Raw genomic sequence first — 16080 nt, forward strand, 5'->3', positions numbered from 1 at the left:
GAATGTTAGTGGGGTGTGGTGGAGTTTCCCAAAGAACCTATCCTGAAGATCCAGCCGGCAATGTCTCAGAATGTGGCTTTGTCTGTAAGTACCATCACTGGGGTTGCGATTTGTTAAGTGAAGTCATATAACCTTAGGTGAGCCCTACTCCAGCCATGACAACCTTTTGAAGATGGAATCAGACAGACTTATGACTAGTAGATTCCACATAGGCAGGGCTGGAGTTCTGTCAGCCTGCTGATGAAACACCAGAAGCTAAGAGTACCGGCGCAATTCCCTCCCTGGCACATCAGAAGCAACGTAGCCGCTGGCACACAACCTTAAGTTTTCAGAGCACAAGAGATCACAGTTCTTCTGTTTAACACACCAGGCCTGCGGTGCATTGCCATTACAGCCCTGGAAACTTAAGAGAGACAGACAGCTTGTCGCCCTGACAGTGGACCCATCTGTGACTTTGGGCAGTGGCCAAGGGCTGGCCTGGAGAGTCACGGAGGCAGACAGACACCACACTACAGCTCTCTTCTGGATGCCAGGGGATGCAGTTTGACAGAGTGCAGCCGATGCCCTGAGCCCGCTCTGCTGCCTCACGGAGGTGGTGCTGGCTCGGCCAACCTTCCGAGTAGTCACAGGTACAATGATGACTCTCACCTGTCACTGGCTGATATGCAACTGAGACACACTGTCCCCGCTCTGTCTACAGACTTCGAGTGAAGATGTGCTAGTCTCACCCAGGTAACCTGATGAAGAGCTGACTGACAGGGGCTACCGACCTCCTTCCCACACACACTTTCCAGAAAAAACGTGCATGAGAGATCGATTTTGTTGCAGGTTTGAAAGCTCGGTTCATCATCGAGGGGAGGGCGTGGCAGGACAGAGGGACCTGGAATTGTGGCAGCCATGAGACAGAAGGGCAGCCCACAAAGCCAGCGCAGCGACGATACCATGGCCATGGTCCCAGCTCCCTCACTTCCTGCCCATCCTAAGGAAAAGCCCCTCCATCTGCAGATACCCCCAGCACGACGCACTGCCCAAGCACTGGTCTGGGCAAGCACATGGACACCCATCCCCCCGAAAGCACAGCATGCATCTCTCCTCTTAGGTTGTTTCTGCCATGTGCTCTGTCACAGTGACAGGGAGGCTAACAAACACACCATCTTTTCAAAGCTAAAGCACAGAAAATACATTTTCAGGTGGATGATAGATGAAAGAATTCATCCCCAAGGGACCCTTCTATGGTCGTCCATTTTCTGCCACTACAGTGTAGTAATCTAATTCTAAAGAAAAGAGCCTCTACCTCATTTCATGGTCTAGTCCAAGGTTTGGGGATGCATCTGGTAAGAGTTTCAAGGAGGTGCAGGGCAGCTTGGGGGTGTCAGACGTGTGTCACTCCTCTCTGTCTCTCTCTCTCTTTCCCTCTCCCTTTCTCTCTCACTCCTGTGCCCTGTTTTGTCTTGTAATGCCAACATGGGTTCCGACATGGGTTCAGGCCACGACATACTAAAACCTAATCACCTCTTAAGGCCTGCTGGTCTGACCACCCTTTGACTTTCTTATTTCCTCACAATGGAGGCTGAATTTCAACACATGAATGTCTGAGGGACACACTTAACCCATTTTCAAGCTCAGCACTTTCACTATAGAGGACACCAGACAGAATAAATAAGTGGACATCTACAGTGGCCATAAAGTAGTTCACACCTTTAAACCTCTTCAAGACTATGGACTGTAAACCACAAACGTAACTGTGCACAAGGGAGCCGTAGTCCTCGGAACGCTAGGCCTGACTCTGGTGAGAGCGAAGGCTAGAGGTCCCTCTTCACGTGTCGGTACTCAGTAATATCATGTTTCTACTTGAAACAGTCCATGTGGGAGTATTTACCTCACAAAGAGAGCAAGTGCTACAAACAGAGGCTGGGTCCTCTGGAGAGGTGTGATTAGGAAGTTCTCAGCATGCTATACCGAGAGTCCAGAGAACACCAGGAGTTCAAAGAGAGAGGCAATAGCAGGAACACACACTCACACACACACACATACACACACACACACACACACACACACACACACACACACACACAGAGGGGGTCTGCGTGCTCAGAGAAAATAGAAGGAACACCCAGAGAGTGGTCTTAGAACAGTTACAAGGTTCTCTCCTTTTACACTTTATTATTTTATATGTATGAGCATTCTGTCTGCATGTATATATATGCACCACGTGTGCCTGGTGCCTGTAGACATCAGAAGAGCCATCAGGTCCCATGCTGGAATCACAGATGACTGTGACCCTCCATGTGGCTGCTGGGAATTGAACTGGGTCCTCTGTAAGAGCAGCCAGTACTCTTAACCACCGAGCCATCTCTCCAGCTCTGATTTTCATGGTTTTGATATATTCTTTCTTTTCTCTTAAATGTAGTATCTCAATACTGGTGACACAAGGCATTATTTTTAAATCTCTGGAAAGTTAAAGATGAAGGGAGTAAGGGACGCACAAACTTACTCCCGGACATAATTACCAGAGAAAGCTGTGGGTTCTCTGGGTCACAGAACAACCCCCTCAGGGCTCTGACTGTTCATTTTCTCTGTAATCCCTGCTCTGCCTTCAAGAGGAAGACGGAAGCCACTGGAAATGTGTCAGCAAACGTCTTAAACATCCAGGAAGTGTCTAAAAGGAGTTCGCTGACATAGACAGGGTGCTTATTTTCATATGTGGAGACCATTTCGATCAGATCATGCAAGAATGTAAAAGCTTAGGCGTGTGAGAATGTGTATGGCTAAACTGTGTGCCCAACGCCACACCCAGGAGGATGGCTAAGTATTTTATACGTTCTGAAAATAAGCAGGCTTTTCCATATACAAGGAGAAGCCAGCCAGGTCTCCTGGTGCCTGCTGAAAACTGATCTTTCACCCTCTCTTATGGCAAAGGAGCAGAGTGAGGGAGGATTATGGGTTTGAGAAGAACAGACTCTCAGCACTAACTGGTCTTAGACAGAGAAGGATCTACACTGCCCTCTGCATAGATGAGAGTGGCTCGTGGGCATCTCCGGCTGAATTCTGGCTATGCCATGACTAAGCATTAGCTGACTGGGGCGACCTCCTAAGTCTTGTCTTCTTCGTCCACACAGACACCATAGTGATACGGAATTTTAGGTGGTTTCTAGGCTGATGTGCATTAGTCGGCAAGTGTCCAGCCCGAAACAGGAGCTCAACAGGGCAGCAGAGGCTGGAGGCTGACCTCCAGGAGCAAGGAGCCAGCTGCCTGCACTCTGCCACTTCTCTGTAAGTGCCCATGGAAGCTGAGTCTACTCTCTGGAGAGTTAAGGAGTGGGTATCCTGGAATGGGGATAACTCTCGAGCAGGGAAAATAACAGAGTAATGAGAATCCTGTGTGTCAAGGTGCAGGGAATGTTCACGAACAAGTGGGCTCCTTACACACCACAAATTAGCGATTTGTGTGTTGGTGTGGTGGCACACACCTGTGGGTCCAACACTCAAGAGACAGCAGAATTTTGAGTCTGAGGTCAGTCTGGATTGCAGCAACTTACACCGTGACACAGGGCACAAGGCCTGGTGCCTGTATTGGTAACACAAGTCTACAGCTGAGTAGCCACAGGATATGCTCCCATTAGGTCACATGGTTCAACCCACACTGGTGAAGAGCCAAGGCAAAGCTTATATACCCAGGAGGAACACAGCGGCCTGACTTCAGGGAGGCACAACGGAGATTCTTTGGTCACATCTATTCACATCTGCAATCAGCTTGCTTCAAAATCCCAAGCTCTACAGAGGTGGGGGAGATGACCACTTGGGGGTGAGGAAGATGCTATAACCTAAGGCAGGCACATCCAGTCTTTCTCTCACTAACACTCATTCTCCGTTATTTAAGCTTCTCTCGTCCTCCAGCTGATGGACTTCACCTCACAGGAAAGTCAGGAAGAAATGTCAGGGATTGTCTTGTCTTGCTCCTGCACACAGAGATAACGTTGCATGCCCGGAAGTCTAGAGGCCGGACCATGGAAATAAGGGCTCACTATTCCACACCTCCTTTCACTGTTACTCCCCTTTCCCTTCCTGTTATAGCCGAGATACTGTCTGCAGTCAAGTTCCGAGCAGAGGACTGTACTTCTGATGTTCTTCCATGTGGATATATTCAGTTGTGTCTGTGGTGACCATCCTATGACAGGGTTACTCACAGCGAACCAAACTTCGAGCTGATAAACTTCAAGGAAAACAGGGGTGACCAGAATCTAGCACCCAGGAAAGCCGTGGCAGAGATGTCACTGAAAGACGCATCTGGTCACTTAAAGAGTAGCTTGTTAGCTACAGACCCGCCTGGGAAGCATTTCTAGACTCTGAAGTTCTTTGTGTAGACAGCTAAAGTTCCACTAGTGTGAGTGATCACAGGGGTGTCCAGTGGGTTCAGTCTGCAGCCCCAGTGAGAGCCCTTGACCACTGATGGGCACTACACATGCCTCTAGACTGGGCAGAGACCCCAGCACAAAGATCCATCAAGCACAAGAATCAGTTTCCTCTATTCCAGCATTGTGACCTGCCAGGAGAGACGGCAGCTGTGTGTCCCACCAGAGTCCCAGAGGAAAGTGCCACAGGGCGAGGCCGTGTACCTGCTCAGCAGCCCTGACTCAACAGGAGGACAGGGTACACAGTGAGGTGGGTCAGAGAGATGACTTCAGATACACTGGCTCTCTCCTGCTAGCACAGAACCCTACCTCATGATGGGAAAGGAAAACACGCAGCACAGGGGCAGGAAGCCCAGGAGTTCCCAGAAGCACAGAACAGACATTAATATTTAACCGAGCAGTCATTTCGCCGTCTGCTCGAGGCACCGGCCTTTCCTCACCTGGTGCTTTCCCATTCTTGGTCATCCTTGTCTTTCTCTTCCTTCCCATCTCCGGTATGTGGGTGTTTCTGCACGATCCGCATCCCACCGGCTTTCACTGAAATACAAACAGGCAGGGGTGACCAGGGTGGAGGTACAGATGCCTGTGGATCAGGCGGAGAGCCACTGTTATTGAATGGACTCCAAGAAGAGCGACAATCGTTAACGTGGGAGGGTGGTGTGCTGTAGAGGAGACACGATGGAGTCCTCAGCACCCTCTTACCTCTCACGAGCTCCCCAAGGCTCTGGTGTTCCCTTCTCACCACCTCTCAAGCACCTTCTAAGAACAGCAGCAAAACCAGAACACAAGCCACGTGACAAGGTGGCTACTGGATTAGGGTCTGTATGTCATATAGACATAACACAGGCCACTTAAAACACTGTCTTGTGTTCTTAGTCCTTCAAATACCAGTGGTTTGGATGGGGTGACACAGTCATGGATGCCCAGGAGGCTCTAAGAATCTGTCCATCTCCACCTTTCTAGCACGGATTACAACATGAATCTCGGCCAGCTTTTTAGGTGTGTGTCAGCAATCTGAATTCATGTCCTCAGGCTTTCAAAGTAAGCACTGGACTGAAAAGGTTTTCCCAGCCCCCAAGTGGGCTCTTTTCAAGAGTGTGCTACTGGGCCAGTCTCAGAGCCCAGATAGAGCCTACAAAGCCATTCAGAGCGGTTCTTCCCAAACTGGGCTATGGATGCCCTGTGGGTGGATGATACTTTCTTATTCAAAGCAGCTTTATGGAAACAGAGTTCACCAGTTTAGACTGTCTAACACAGCCTGAGTTATGTGTGGTCATTGCCATGACTGTGTTCATCACCCTATGCAGAAGACCTGTACTCATGGACAGTAATCTTAGCTCCTGGTAACCATCAGTCAGACTTTCCTATTCTGGACATCTAAGGTGGAGAAGAAATCATAAAACACACAGAATTTGGTCACCAGCTCTTTTCCTTATCTTCAAGCTTCGCCTGGGTTACCCGGCGTACTAGAGCGTCATTCCTTCTTAATGCCAAATATGCTCCTCTGCAGGGACATAACACGGTTTGATTTAGCCACTCACCAGGTGGTGGGCATTTAGGTTGTTAGCAGTTTGGGCTGTTATGAGCCTGCAGCTCTGGATACCATTTATATCATTTTCTGTGTCTGTGTGTTCATTTCCTCGGATCTGTATGTAGGAATGGGATAGCTGGGTCCCATAGGAACTCTGTATACCCCACTGAGACATCAGCAGGCATGCACCAGGATGAGGCCTCCAATGTCTACACATGCATCCACACTGATTACTTCTAACTATAGCCATGACAGTCAGTGTGAAGTGGGATCCCTTTGTGATCTGATCACTACTGACCCAGTGGCTGATGTGATTATTTTATAAGAAGAGGGGTTGGAATGTGGAGATTCTAGGATGGAAGGCATGAGTGTGGAAAACGCTGGGAGGCAGAACCACATGTGTGAGTGTGGAGGCCAGAGGTGGACCCTCGGTCTTTTTTTCTCCACCTGCTTTCCTGAGACAGCTGAGTTCTGAGAGTCAATCTATCTTCCGTCCCTGGCAGTGGGATTACAGATACAAATTAGCTTTGATTTGGATGCCAGGAATCTGAACTCAGATCCCTGGGCTTTCAGAGTAAGCACAGTACCCCCAATAAACCTGGGGTTCATCTTTTAGTAGCAGTGGTCCACAGCATGGCTTGCAAGCATGACTCTACATTCATGCAGTCTTTCATGGAGGTGTGAAGCTGAAGTTCTTTGAAAAGGTGCTCTGTCTACAGACCCTATAAAGGCCTGGCCTCACCAGAGTTGAGTGAGCTCTGTGGGAGTGAACAGAGGGGGTCTTGTGGGCTGAGAGTTTAAATTACCTTGGCCGTATTCAGCCATTAACATCCACTAACCTTCAACCTCTGTTTCTAACCTAATGCTCTCATGGCTTGGATAACTCTAAGCAGACCCGTAGCCTCTACCACACCTAAAGCTAAGACTGCAGTAACATCAAAAGCCTACAGGAAAGGTTTCCCACCTGTACAGCCACTTACTTGATGCTCCCTACCAGGCATCCGCCCACTGTACTGACTTATGATTTTCTTCTGTGGCTACAAAAGCTGGTCACCTCTTTCACAGGGGTTCTATCAGTCACCTACTTCTGTGTTCCTGAGACAGTTATGCCGACTTGGCCCAGGATAACTGTTTTCTTGTTTCCTTCAAAATGTAATTATTTTTCATCACCAGTACTTGCCAACACACAGCTTCAGAGATGGTGGACCTGCTAAAATAGAGACCTCTAAATAAGGACAGTAGTGTCCTGGTGTGGTATTTCTGTTGTACCCACAGAGCCCCTCCCTTCCTCTCAAGGTTAGCTATCTACATGTCTACCACAATACAGCCTGCACCCCATGGAGTAGAGTAGTCAACTTGTCTCTGGTGTTCCTCATTGGATGGATCCTGCTGGGTCACAAGGACAGGCAAGTTGACAGTGGACAGGGAGAACAGGTGAAGGCCTTCTCAGGCTCGAACTCTGATTTCCCTGGGAAACATGGAAAGACAAGGACACTGACTTTCCGTGATCAGCAGGTAAAAGAGCTGTCTCCAGAAGGCAGAAGAATGGACCAGTAGATCAGAGAGGTCTGGGCTTGAACAGTACACCTCCCAGTCTGTGGTGGAAACTAATATCTCCGTGTCTTACCCTTTATTACAGGAACGCCAAGCTACTTTGGAAAAAAAAAATCCCTTTAACAATGCTCTCAGAAATCTGCCTTTTATTTCAACAGTTGATTTTTTAATAACTTTACTTCTCTTTAAAGAGCTTAGCTCTGTCTCCACATCCTCGAATCTTATTTGCTGGGGATCTACTCTTCCCTCGTCTCTAATTGCATATTTGTTTCAGGTAAACCTGTCTTGCAGCTGTGCAGCTATTCAGTCATCCGAGGCCCTGTGTGTCTACTCTTGCTGTCTGCCTCTGTCTGCTGATCTTGCTCCTGGGCCGGATGGCTGTGGGTCACATGCTGTCTTCCTTTATTATTATTATTATTATTATTATTATTATTATTATTATTATTATTATACTATGGGGTCCAGGTGCAGACAGTAGCTCTGTGGAGAGGAAGCGACTATTTTTGTTCAGGTTTGTCGTCCTTCAGATGGGTTCCATAGCATGGAAGGGCCACAGATGTGACGGTGTAAATGTGACATGTCCCCCAGGGCTGGGTTTGGAGCCCCCGGCCTCCAGTGGGAGGCTCTCTTAACAAGGCAGTGGACCTTTGAGACATGGCACCAAGATCCTGAGGCTTGAATATAAGCAGTTCAAAGGGGCAGGGGTGACACTGAAGGTTATAACTCAGTTGTGGTTTGACCCTGATCTGCCAAGAATGAGCCGCCTTCACTCACTACACCCTCCAGTCACCATGTGTGACTGTCACCACACCTCTTTGGCTTCAAGAGACTGTGAGCTAAAATTAATCTTTCCTTCTGTAAACTGCTTCTGGCAGATATATTTATAGACTAGAAAGGCAATGGACATACTATATAATATATATTTCAATTTAGCCTCCACAAAAATCACTCCCGTGTTTACAAATTCTCCAACTTTGGAGCCTGGGCTGATGGAGCTCAGCTTCTGGCTGCCTCACTGTGAGGCAGGACAAGCCTCTCTCCCACAGGGTTTGACCTCTAACCACCGGCTTTATGCTGGGGTCTGGTGTCCTACGTCTAACCCCCAGCTCACCAAGGCCCGAGTCTCATGTCTCATTTTCTGATCCTTTTTTGTTGTTGTTCCTTAGGGAAGTCTCTCACTTTGAGTTCAGATCGAAACAAAACAAAACAAAACAATATAGAGCACAAAAGAGCCATCATTTGTAGGCAAAATGTTAATCTAAGGCTTCCAAACCCACTTGAAATACTTAGATTAAAACTCTGTTAAACTCTTTTAAGATGCCTTTCTATCTGAGAATAATGGATTGTTTTCCCAGAATGAAGAGTCTAAAAATGCCCCCTAAGTGGTTTTTAGAATATACTTCCTCCCTCCTGCCCGTGCTCACCAGGACCTGATGAAAGATGCTGTTGTATCATGAAATACATACAGGGAAGTATTAATCGCCACCACATGGACATTGTAACGGTATTTGGCATAAAAAACATATGGTGAAGTATGACTAGCCACCGACTGTGATGGTATTTGGCATCAAGGCCTCTGAGGAGATAAGTTAAAATCAAAGATGATTCTGAAGAAATAGAACTGTGCACTGGCTGCACATTCGTGGAGCAAAGGTCGAGAGAAGCCACGTGCCAGATCTGGGGTGTGGCCAGGAAGGGAGGGGAAGGGAGGGAGACAGAAAGCAGGCTCAGGAGAAACCAGGCCTGCCAACACCTTCATCTTGGATTTCCAGCCTCCAGGACCATGAGAAAGAAATATTGTGGGAGCTGCCCATCTGTGGCACTCTGTTACAGGAGTGGTGACCAAAGAATGAATGACTGTTGAAAAATTGGTGTCTTTGGAGCATTTCAACTATGGCAGTTCACAGATACGACATACTCCATAGAGCGCCTGCAAGTGAAATGGGCTAGTTCACGAACACAAAGAGTGAATGTCAAGGTGACATCTGAAACGACCACATCTCTGGAGGCACCACCGGGGAACAGCCTGCCACTCCCCACAGAAGCCAGAGTTGGAGTCAGAGCTCAGCCACCTAGCATCAGCACTTACATTTGATTCCGTTTCTAAAAACAATGAACTTCATTAATCCATCTCAGTATGCTTGTGATCAATGCAGTAAAAAAAATGGCAATGCTGACAGTAAAGCAAGGCCGAGGCAGATTCAATTTAGCTGGCAAGAATGTGAAAAGTTACGACAGCATGTTGCAATGGTCCTATCAGCTTATCTAGAATTCTGTTTGAAAAACTAGCAATCTGTAGAACCATTTGCAAATCTAGGGGTTCTTTTTGACAGTAGAAATGAAAATGCAAGATTTGGGGCAGGGGGGGTGGTTATTACTGAAATGAGAGATTCACATTTGAAGAGTGACAGATTCCTTTTAGCCTGACTGTATTGCTGAGGTTAAGGCCTGGATCCTGGGCCTTCAGGTTCAAATCTCAGCTCTGCATACACTTGTGTGTGTGACTGCATATGCATGCCTGACACTCTGTGCCTCAGGGCCCTCTATCTGTGAAGAAAGAGTGACAAGTTCCTCCCCCCCCAGAGAGAGACGCGGAGGATAACTGAATCAGCTCCAGAGCCATCTCTTGAGAGAGTCTGGCATACAAGATGTGCCCCACTCTACCAAGCAAGTGCTGAAAATGAAAATCCAGGGCTCGGAAAGGTCTTATGTGCTCAGATCCTTTGAGCATCTCACTGTGGAGGAAACAGAATTCATAGGGAAGAAGACCACTGTGGTACTGACATGACTGCTGACAACCATCAGACCTTCATCGGGACACCAGGACTAGGTAAGTCTTCCAGAGACTCCAGATCCTGGGTAGGTCTGCCACCTCTGCTCTTTTTTTTTTTTTTTTTTTTTTTTTTTTTTTTTTTTTTTAATATCCATGAAGTTCTAGGCACCAACCTCACCATCACCGAATTTTAGTCCCCTGTGACAGGGCCTGAGACATGCAGGACCAAGCCCGTTTCCTTCAGGGTCGCTGCCGGCAAGAAGCACAGCTGGACCAGACAGATCTAGATGATCTACATCATTAATCACTGGGAATCCTTCCAAGCACAGCAGAGAGACAGACTATGGACAGGTTCTGATCAATACATCACTTATAGGAGGGAAGGAAGTTAGAAATAAAAAGCAATCTGTAGAACGCCTTCCTGTCCCAGCAGAAAGAGGGGAGACGAAGCTTCTATCGTCTGTGTGTCTGCCTGTCTGTCTATCTATGTATCTATTTGTCTGTCTGTCTGTCTGTCAGGCTGGCCTTGGGAGCAAATGAAGGGGGCCAGTGACTGCCTGCCATCCATAGACCAAGCTACTGTCAGCTGTTACAGTGTGGAGCATTGGAAGGGAGTCACTGGCAGCTATTGCTAAGGCCCAGCAAACAGTTGGAAAAGCCTGTAGCAGGATGGTGGAGTGGGGAGAGAAAGTTCTTCCAGGACCCAGCAGGCACTGGGCACAGCCTCTGATGGCGACTGGGAGACAGCTGTTTATGATGCACACCAATGTCCCTCAAACCTGACTGTAGATCCTAAAGCGTGCTGTGCAAGGGTGGCTGTCTTTGTTCTTACTGGAGAAGAGCTGTTGACTTGTTATCTAGAAGGAGGCTAATCCATCCTTCAGAGATGAGGGGTTCCGAAGGTCGTTCTGGTAGAGAGAACACAAGAAAACAATCTGCACGTTGCGGGTTGGATTAAGCCCAGGCAGTGCACTGCAGAGGCGCGTATGCAAGGGGAGATGGAATCAGAACTCTCCTGGGATACATGAGGCAGGAGCGTGGAACAGAAGGGAATAGGAAATGCTGTCTATCTTAGGAAGAGTGGCTCTACTAGGGAGAGACAGACATCACTGGGCAAGGGGTACGAAGTATCTGTGACTCCACGCTCCTTGTTGGAGGTTCGACTGGAGAAAAGGAAACTGATTCCTCTAGCTCACGTGCCGTACCTCACAGGGTTGTTGTTACACAAGCGAATATTCCCTATGTCAATGACAAGATGTCTGATGTATGGATGGGAGAAAGCCACCAACCCACAACAGGACACAGAGGGGGATCTGCTGGAAAGAAAGGGCCAGGTACAGAAGGTTCCAGAAGGGGGGAGTAGCCAGAGATGTCTAAGAAGCAGAGGCAGAACCTATTACCAGAAACCAGTCACTACAGGGTCTGCTGCCCCTTGGCATGCTGGGAGTGAAAGCAGAGGGCTCTTACTCCCTTCAACCTGTGGTCAATGGCTGGTTCACTGGCTAAGCATGGGAACCCGCTTACCATGTACATGACAGGAAGCTCGCTACCATAAAAGGCGGATTCACTTTCCATTTCTAGCAACAACACTCTGGATAATCCAAAAACCTTCCGCAAGAAAGTACTTCAGGGTCAATTATCATCCACAGGCTTTAATGGGTCCTGAAGCCATGTCTGCATGATTAATGTAATGGAGTTGAATTATCGGTGTTGCTGAAAATAGCGAGTGGTCTATTTCCCGCTGTACTTGACATACACAGTCACGTTTATGTTTTCATTTGCCTCGGTTCTGTGGGGGATGTGAGCAGAACTTTTGGGGGAAACACAGAAAATCAGCAACACTCAATGGGATCACATTGAGATCTGTGAGACTTGACTTAGAGTTTTGGCTCTCCTGGGAAATGGGTGCCTGTGGTCAGGGCTATAGGCCTGAAACGTGCATTTGCCAAGCTCTTTATCCAGGTCACATGTGGACTGGCAGGGATGAGTCACCACGTGTAGTATGGCGTCGCTGCACAGCTGCTGTTACAACTGGAAGCTGCTTCTTAATACGTGGCTCCCTCAGTCAGAGCCCTGAGAGGAGTGCTCTCGCCCTACACACATTTTCCAGTGACGAGCAGTAGGCGGGTCACTTAGCAGCCTCACTGGCTGTCAGGGAGATGTGTGCAGGCTACAATGGAGTGGAACTTTCACAGGAAGGTCTCCACTGCACTGTCCTTCAGTCCTTCCCTCCACTTTCCTTTGGCAGATCCTTCGGTGCATTCCGTAGCTTGAGAGTGACATCCGGGGACAGTGCCACTCAGTCAGGCTGCAGAGGTCCTGGGTGCCAATCTCCAATAACTAGTTCTTAGGGGTTAGCAAGTCACCCCAAACAACTCTGCCAGGTGATTCAAAGGGCACCCTCCATAGTCTCTTGACAGCGGACCACAGTAATGAAAGTGGGGACACCTATTTACTATGTAAAATGGTGTGTTGTAACAGGATGAGGTAACCAGGTTCTAGTTACTGTTTCCTCCCTTCTGACGCTTCACCATCCAGCTACCTGTGCGAAGGGGAAGACAGGGATGCTGCAGGCATGCCATCAGAGCAAGGTGGGGACAGGCCCTGAGGAAATGCTCTGGACTTATTTACTGAGCATCTGTTCCAGGCGCTGTGCCAGCCGCCCCGCCCCCCGCCAAGGTAAAGATGTTAGTAAGCCTGGAAACCAGAAGAGAGGTAGACAGTAGGAGGTGGATGGAGGAGCCACGAGGGAAATGGTGGCCCAGAAGGGATAGGGGAGGGGGGTCGTTAAAGAGAAAACACAAGAGAAGACAGCGGAAGGGTGGTGAGAGAATTTTATTATTTCCAATGAAAGATTTAAGCATAAGTCTGGTACACAATCTAAGCACTTAACGAAAGCCTTCCCAAAGTTTTGAAGGCAGTTCTTTTGACTTATGAACTGTGTTCTTGGCAAACCTTTATTCTTCATTACTAGTGGGTGGCCCTTTTTTTTAAAAAAAAAAATTAATTCTGCAGCACTGCTGTTCTCTGGTGCTGCTGGACAAAAAAAAAAAAAAAAAAAAAAAAAAAAAAACGCACCCTATGGCCTCCCTGCTGCAAACAGGCATTGCCCTTGCCTTCTGTGGACAGGGAGACACATGCACACTAGGGGCAGTGCTGTGCACCACAGCCTACTTACTGCAGCTTCCCACCCACCCCTCTGGGCTCACAGGTCTAGCTGGCCTTGGGATAGGCAGCATGTGACACGACAGCTACTTTCCAGCCAGACTTTCGCTTCAGGTAAACAAAAGGGCTTGACCTAACGTCATCAGAATTTATCTGTTTCCTTAACTAGAGGAACAAACAGAGGCAAAGAAGAAATGATACAGCCCCAAGGCTGGCCCAGAGAGCCACCACCTGCTGCAGCCTCTAATTTCAGGTAAGAAACCCAGAGTCCCAGAGGAACCCAGTTGTGTTCCTCAAGACTCTAACAGCGTGGCTCTCTCTGCAGGCACAAACAACATGCTTCATTTCTAATTCAAAAGCCTGCTTATAAACTACAGAAAATTAGAACTCTCAGGTCAAATTCCCCCCATGTGTGTTTTTCTTCCTCTGATCCTAAGATGTTCATATAAATGGTCTCTATATGTAACTTAATTACTGTTATTCTGACTCAAGGTCTTTCTAACAGTATACACTAATGAACTCCTTATCTTGGGAGAATCAGACAGGTAATCCTACTGTGTGGGCCTCGCCAAGCAGCTCAGAGTCACAGGCAGGTAGACACAAACTGCTTCTTTAAGAATTAAAGGTCAAGGTTTTCTTTAAAGGAAATGCTTGTTGTTGTTTTGTGTTTTTTAAGTAGATTTTTTCCACACAATATAGTGTGATTATGCTTTTCCTCTTCCCCAACTCTTCCAATTCCCTACCCACCCTACTTCATGCTTTCTCTCTCTCTGTCTCTGTCTCTCTGTCTCTGCCTCTCTCTCTCTCTGTCTCTGCCTCTCTCTCTCTCTCTCTCTCTCTCTCTCTCTCTCTCTCTCTCACACACACACACACACACACAGTCCACAAAACCACAAACCAAAATACACAAGCAATAGACTAGCAAGATTTTAAAAAATGCTCAAAGAAAGTCACATGAGACAGGAAGTCTACAAAAATACCACTGAGTTCATTTTGAGTTGGCCATCTATTTACTGGGGCATAGGGTTTAATATACTCAGTATATCAGAAATATGGTTTAATATACTCAGTGAGACTCCACTCGAGAAACGAGCCAGTACCAATTGTCAACTGACTTGGCTAGGGATAGGGGCCAGTGTCTTAAAGGTAATCTTTCCATGAGTTGATTTGTATTGTAAGAAGTAAGGATTGAACCCAGAGCCTTCCCTACTCTATCTCTGAACACAGAGACTCCCAGAGCTGTAACTCCTAAACCCAGTTAGGTTAGTTGAGAAGCACTGTCACAGTGAATCGGCTTTGGAATGCAGCATACTTTAAAGGCTGTTTCCTCTCCCCTGGAACTCTGGTTCTCCAGTGGGGCCAGCAGCTGGAGAGTGTAAGTTTGTACTACAGAAAAGGTGGTACAGATGTGTCCCTACACCATTCAGTTCTCTACGGTTTGCAGGGTGAAGCCCTGGTTTTAAACTACTAGCATGTGTAGTCAAGACCCAGAGGAGTTTTAAGGAGAGTTGGCTTCTGGGACCCACTGCCTTCAGGCTGGCTTTCTGTGGTGCTTCCCCAGGTAGCTCTGCCACACACACACACACACACACACACACACACACACACACACACAGTAAAAATGCCAACTCCTCCAGCCATGGAGGAACAAACAGGAACTGCGTGGAGGCGGCTGCCCAAGGCACACAAAGGTTGCTTACCATTTCCTAAGAAAGGTGGCTCTTTACTGGACTGAACTGCCTGGCTTTGAAGTTTCGGGTTTGCTTTAAAAATACCCTTTTAGCCACTTTCAAGAGAAAGTTGGATACAGAAAGAAGAGGAGTAAAGGAAGTCATGCCGGGTGATTTATGATCATAATTATTTCCGCTTCTTTGGTCTGTCAGTGTGAATTGCTGTCAGCCCACGATTAATCATCATGATACAACACTACCTTTTAATTGTCTGGGGGGGTCTTCCCCCCAAACATCTGTGCAATCTCATAGAAACTGCCTACGTTTGAGTTTTGAGTTGTACAACTAGGGTGTCCTCGTCGGGGAGGGTTGAATCCTGCGCCCCGCTCAGCTCACCTGCACCCCGGGGCTACCCCGCTCACCTGCGCGCCTGCGCATCGCACTAGTGCGGGGCACCGGGACCCCGATCCTGCCCCGCCCCCGCCCGGCGCCCCAAGACAAAGTGCAAACCAGTCAGTACCGGCGGGCGGGTGTCCAGCTTTGGTCTCCAGCTTTCCTTCTGGAGGCGAAGACATGGCGCCGCTGGTTTTCTGAGGGGCGATGGCAACCGCGGGGTGGGCGGCACTGTGCGCGCGAGGCCTCGGGAGGGAAGGCGTGAGGCGCGCGCCGCTCCGGAACGCGCACTGCCGTCCCGGGGGCCGGGGGCGTGGCTCCGGACGGCTGCGTGGCACGGCTCCGCCCACCCGAGCTGAGCGGACCGCCTAGCCTTGCCCCGCCTGGCCGTGTGGAGCATGCGCAGCGGCCAGCGCCACGTACAACTCCCAGGCTGTTGACTGCGAAGGGTGACGGGGCGCGTGTACGTGAAGGGCGGGGTGTCGCCTGCGGTCTGTTGGCGAGGGGGCGTGTTCCCTAGGCCAGCTGTCACTGAGGGAAGCGTCGCCTGCTGGGGGTTCGAGACCCCAGAGCAGGGTTTCG

The 16080-nt window shown here is 48.6% G+C and overlaps 1 protein-coding gene across 1 annotated transcript in view; it reads right to left on the reverse strand.

Annotated features, from left to right (window-relative positions):
• Dap (death associated protein) overlaps positions 1-15821 on the reverse strand; it is a 53640-nt gene extending 37819 nt beyond the window's left edge. The window contains exons 1-2 of the mRNA XM_052159785.1: positions 15626-15821; positions 4853-4949 (exon numbers count right to left, since the gene is read on the reverse strand). Coding sequence (XP_052015745.1) covers positions 4853-4949; positions 15626-15680 — 152 coding nt within the window. The 5' untranslated portion in view covers positions 15681-15821. The remainder of the gene's footprint in view (positions 1-4852; positions 4950-15625) is intronic.
• Positions 15822-16080: the final 259 nt, after the last annotated feature.

This window comes from Apodemus sylvaticus, chromosome 16 (genome assembly GCF_947179515.1).
Source record: "Apodemus sylvaticus chromosome 16, mApoSyl1.1, whole genome shotgun sequence".
Taxonomy (NCBI): Eukaryota; Metazoa; Chordata; class Mammalia; order Rodentia; family Muridae; genus Apodemus; species Apodemus sylvaticus.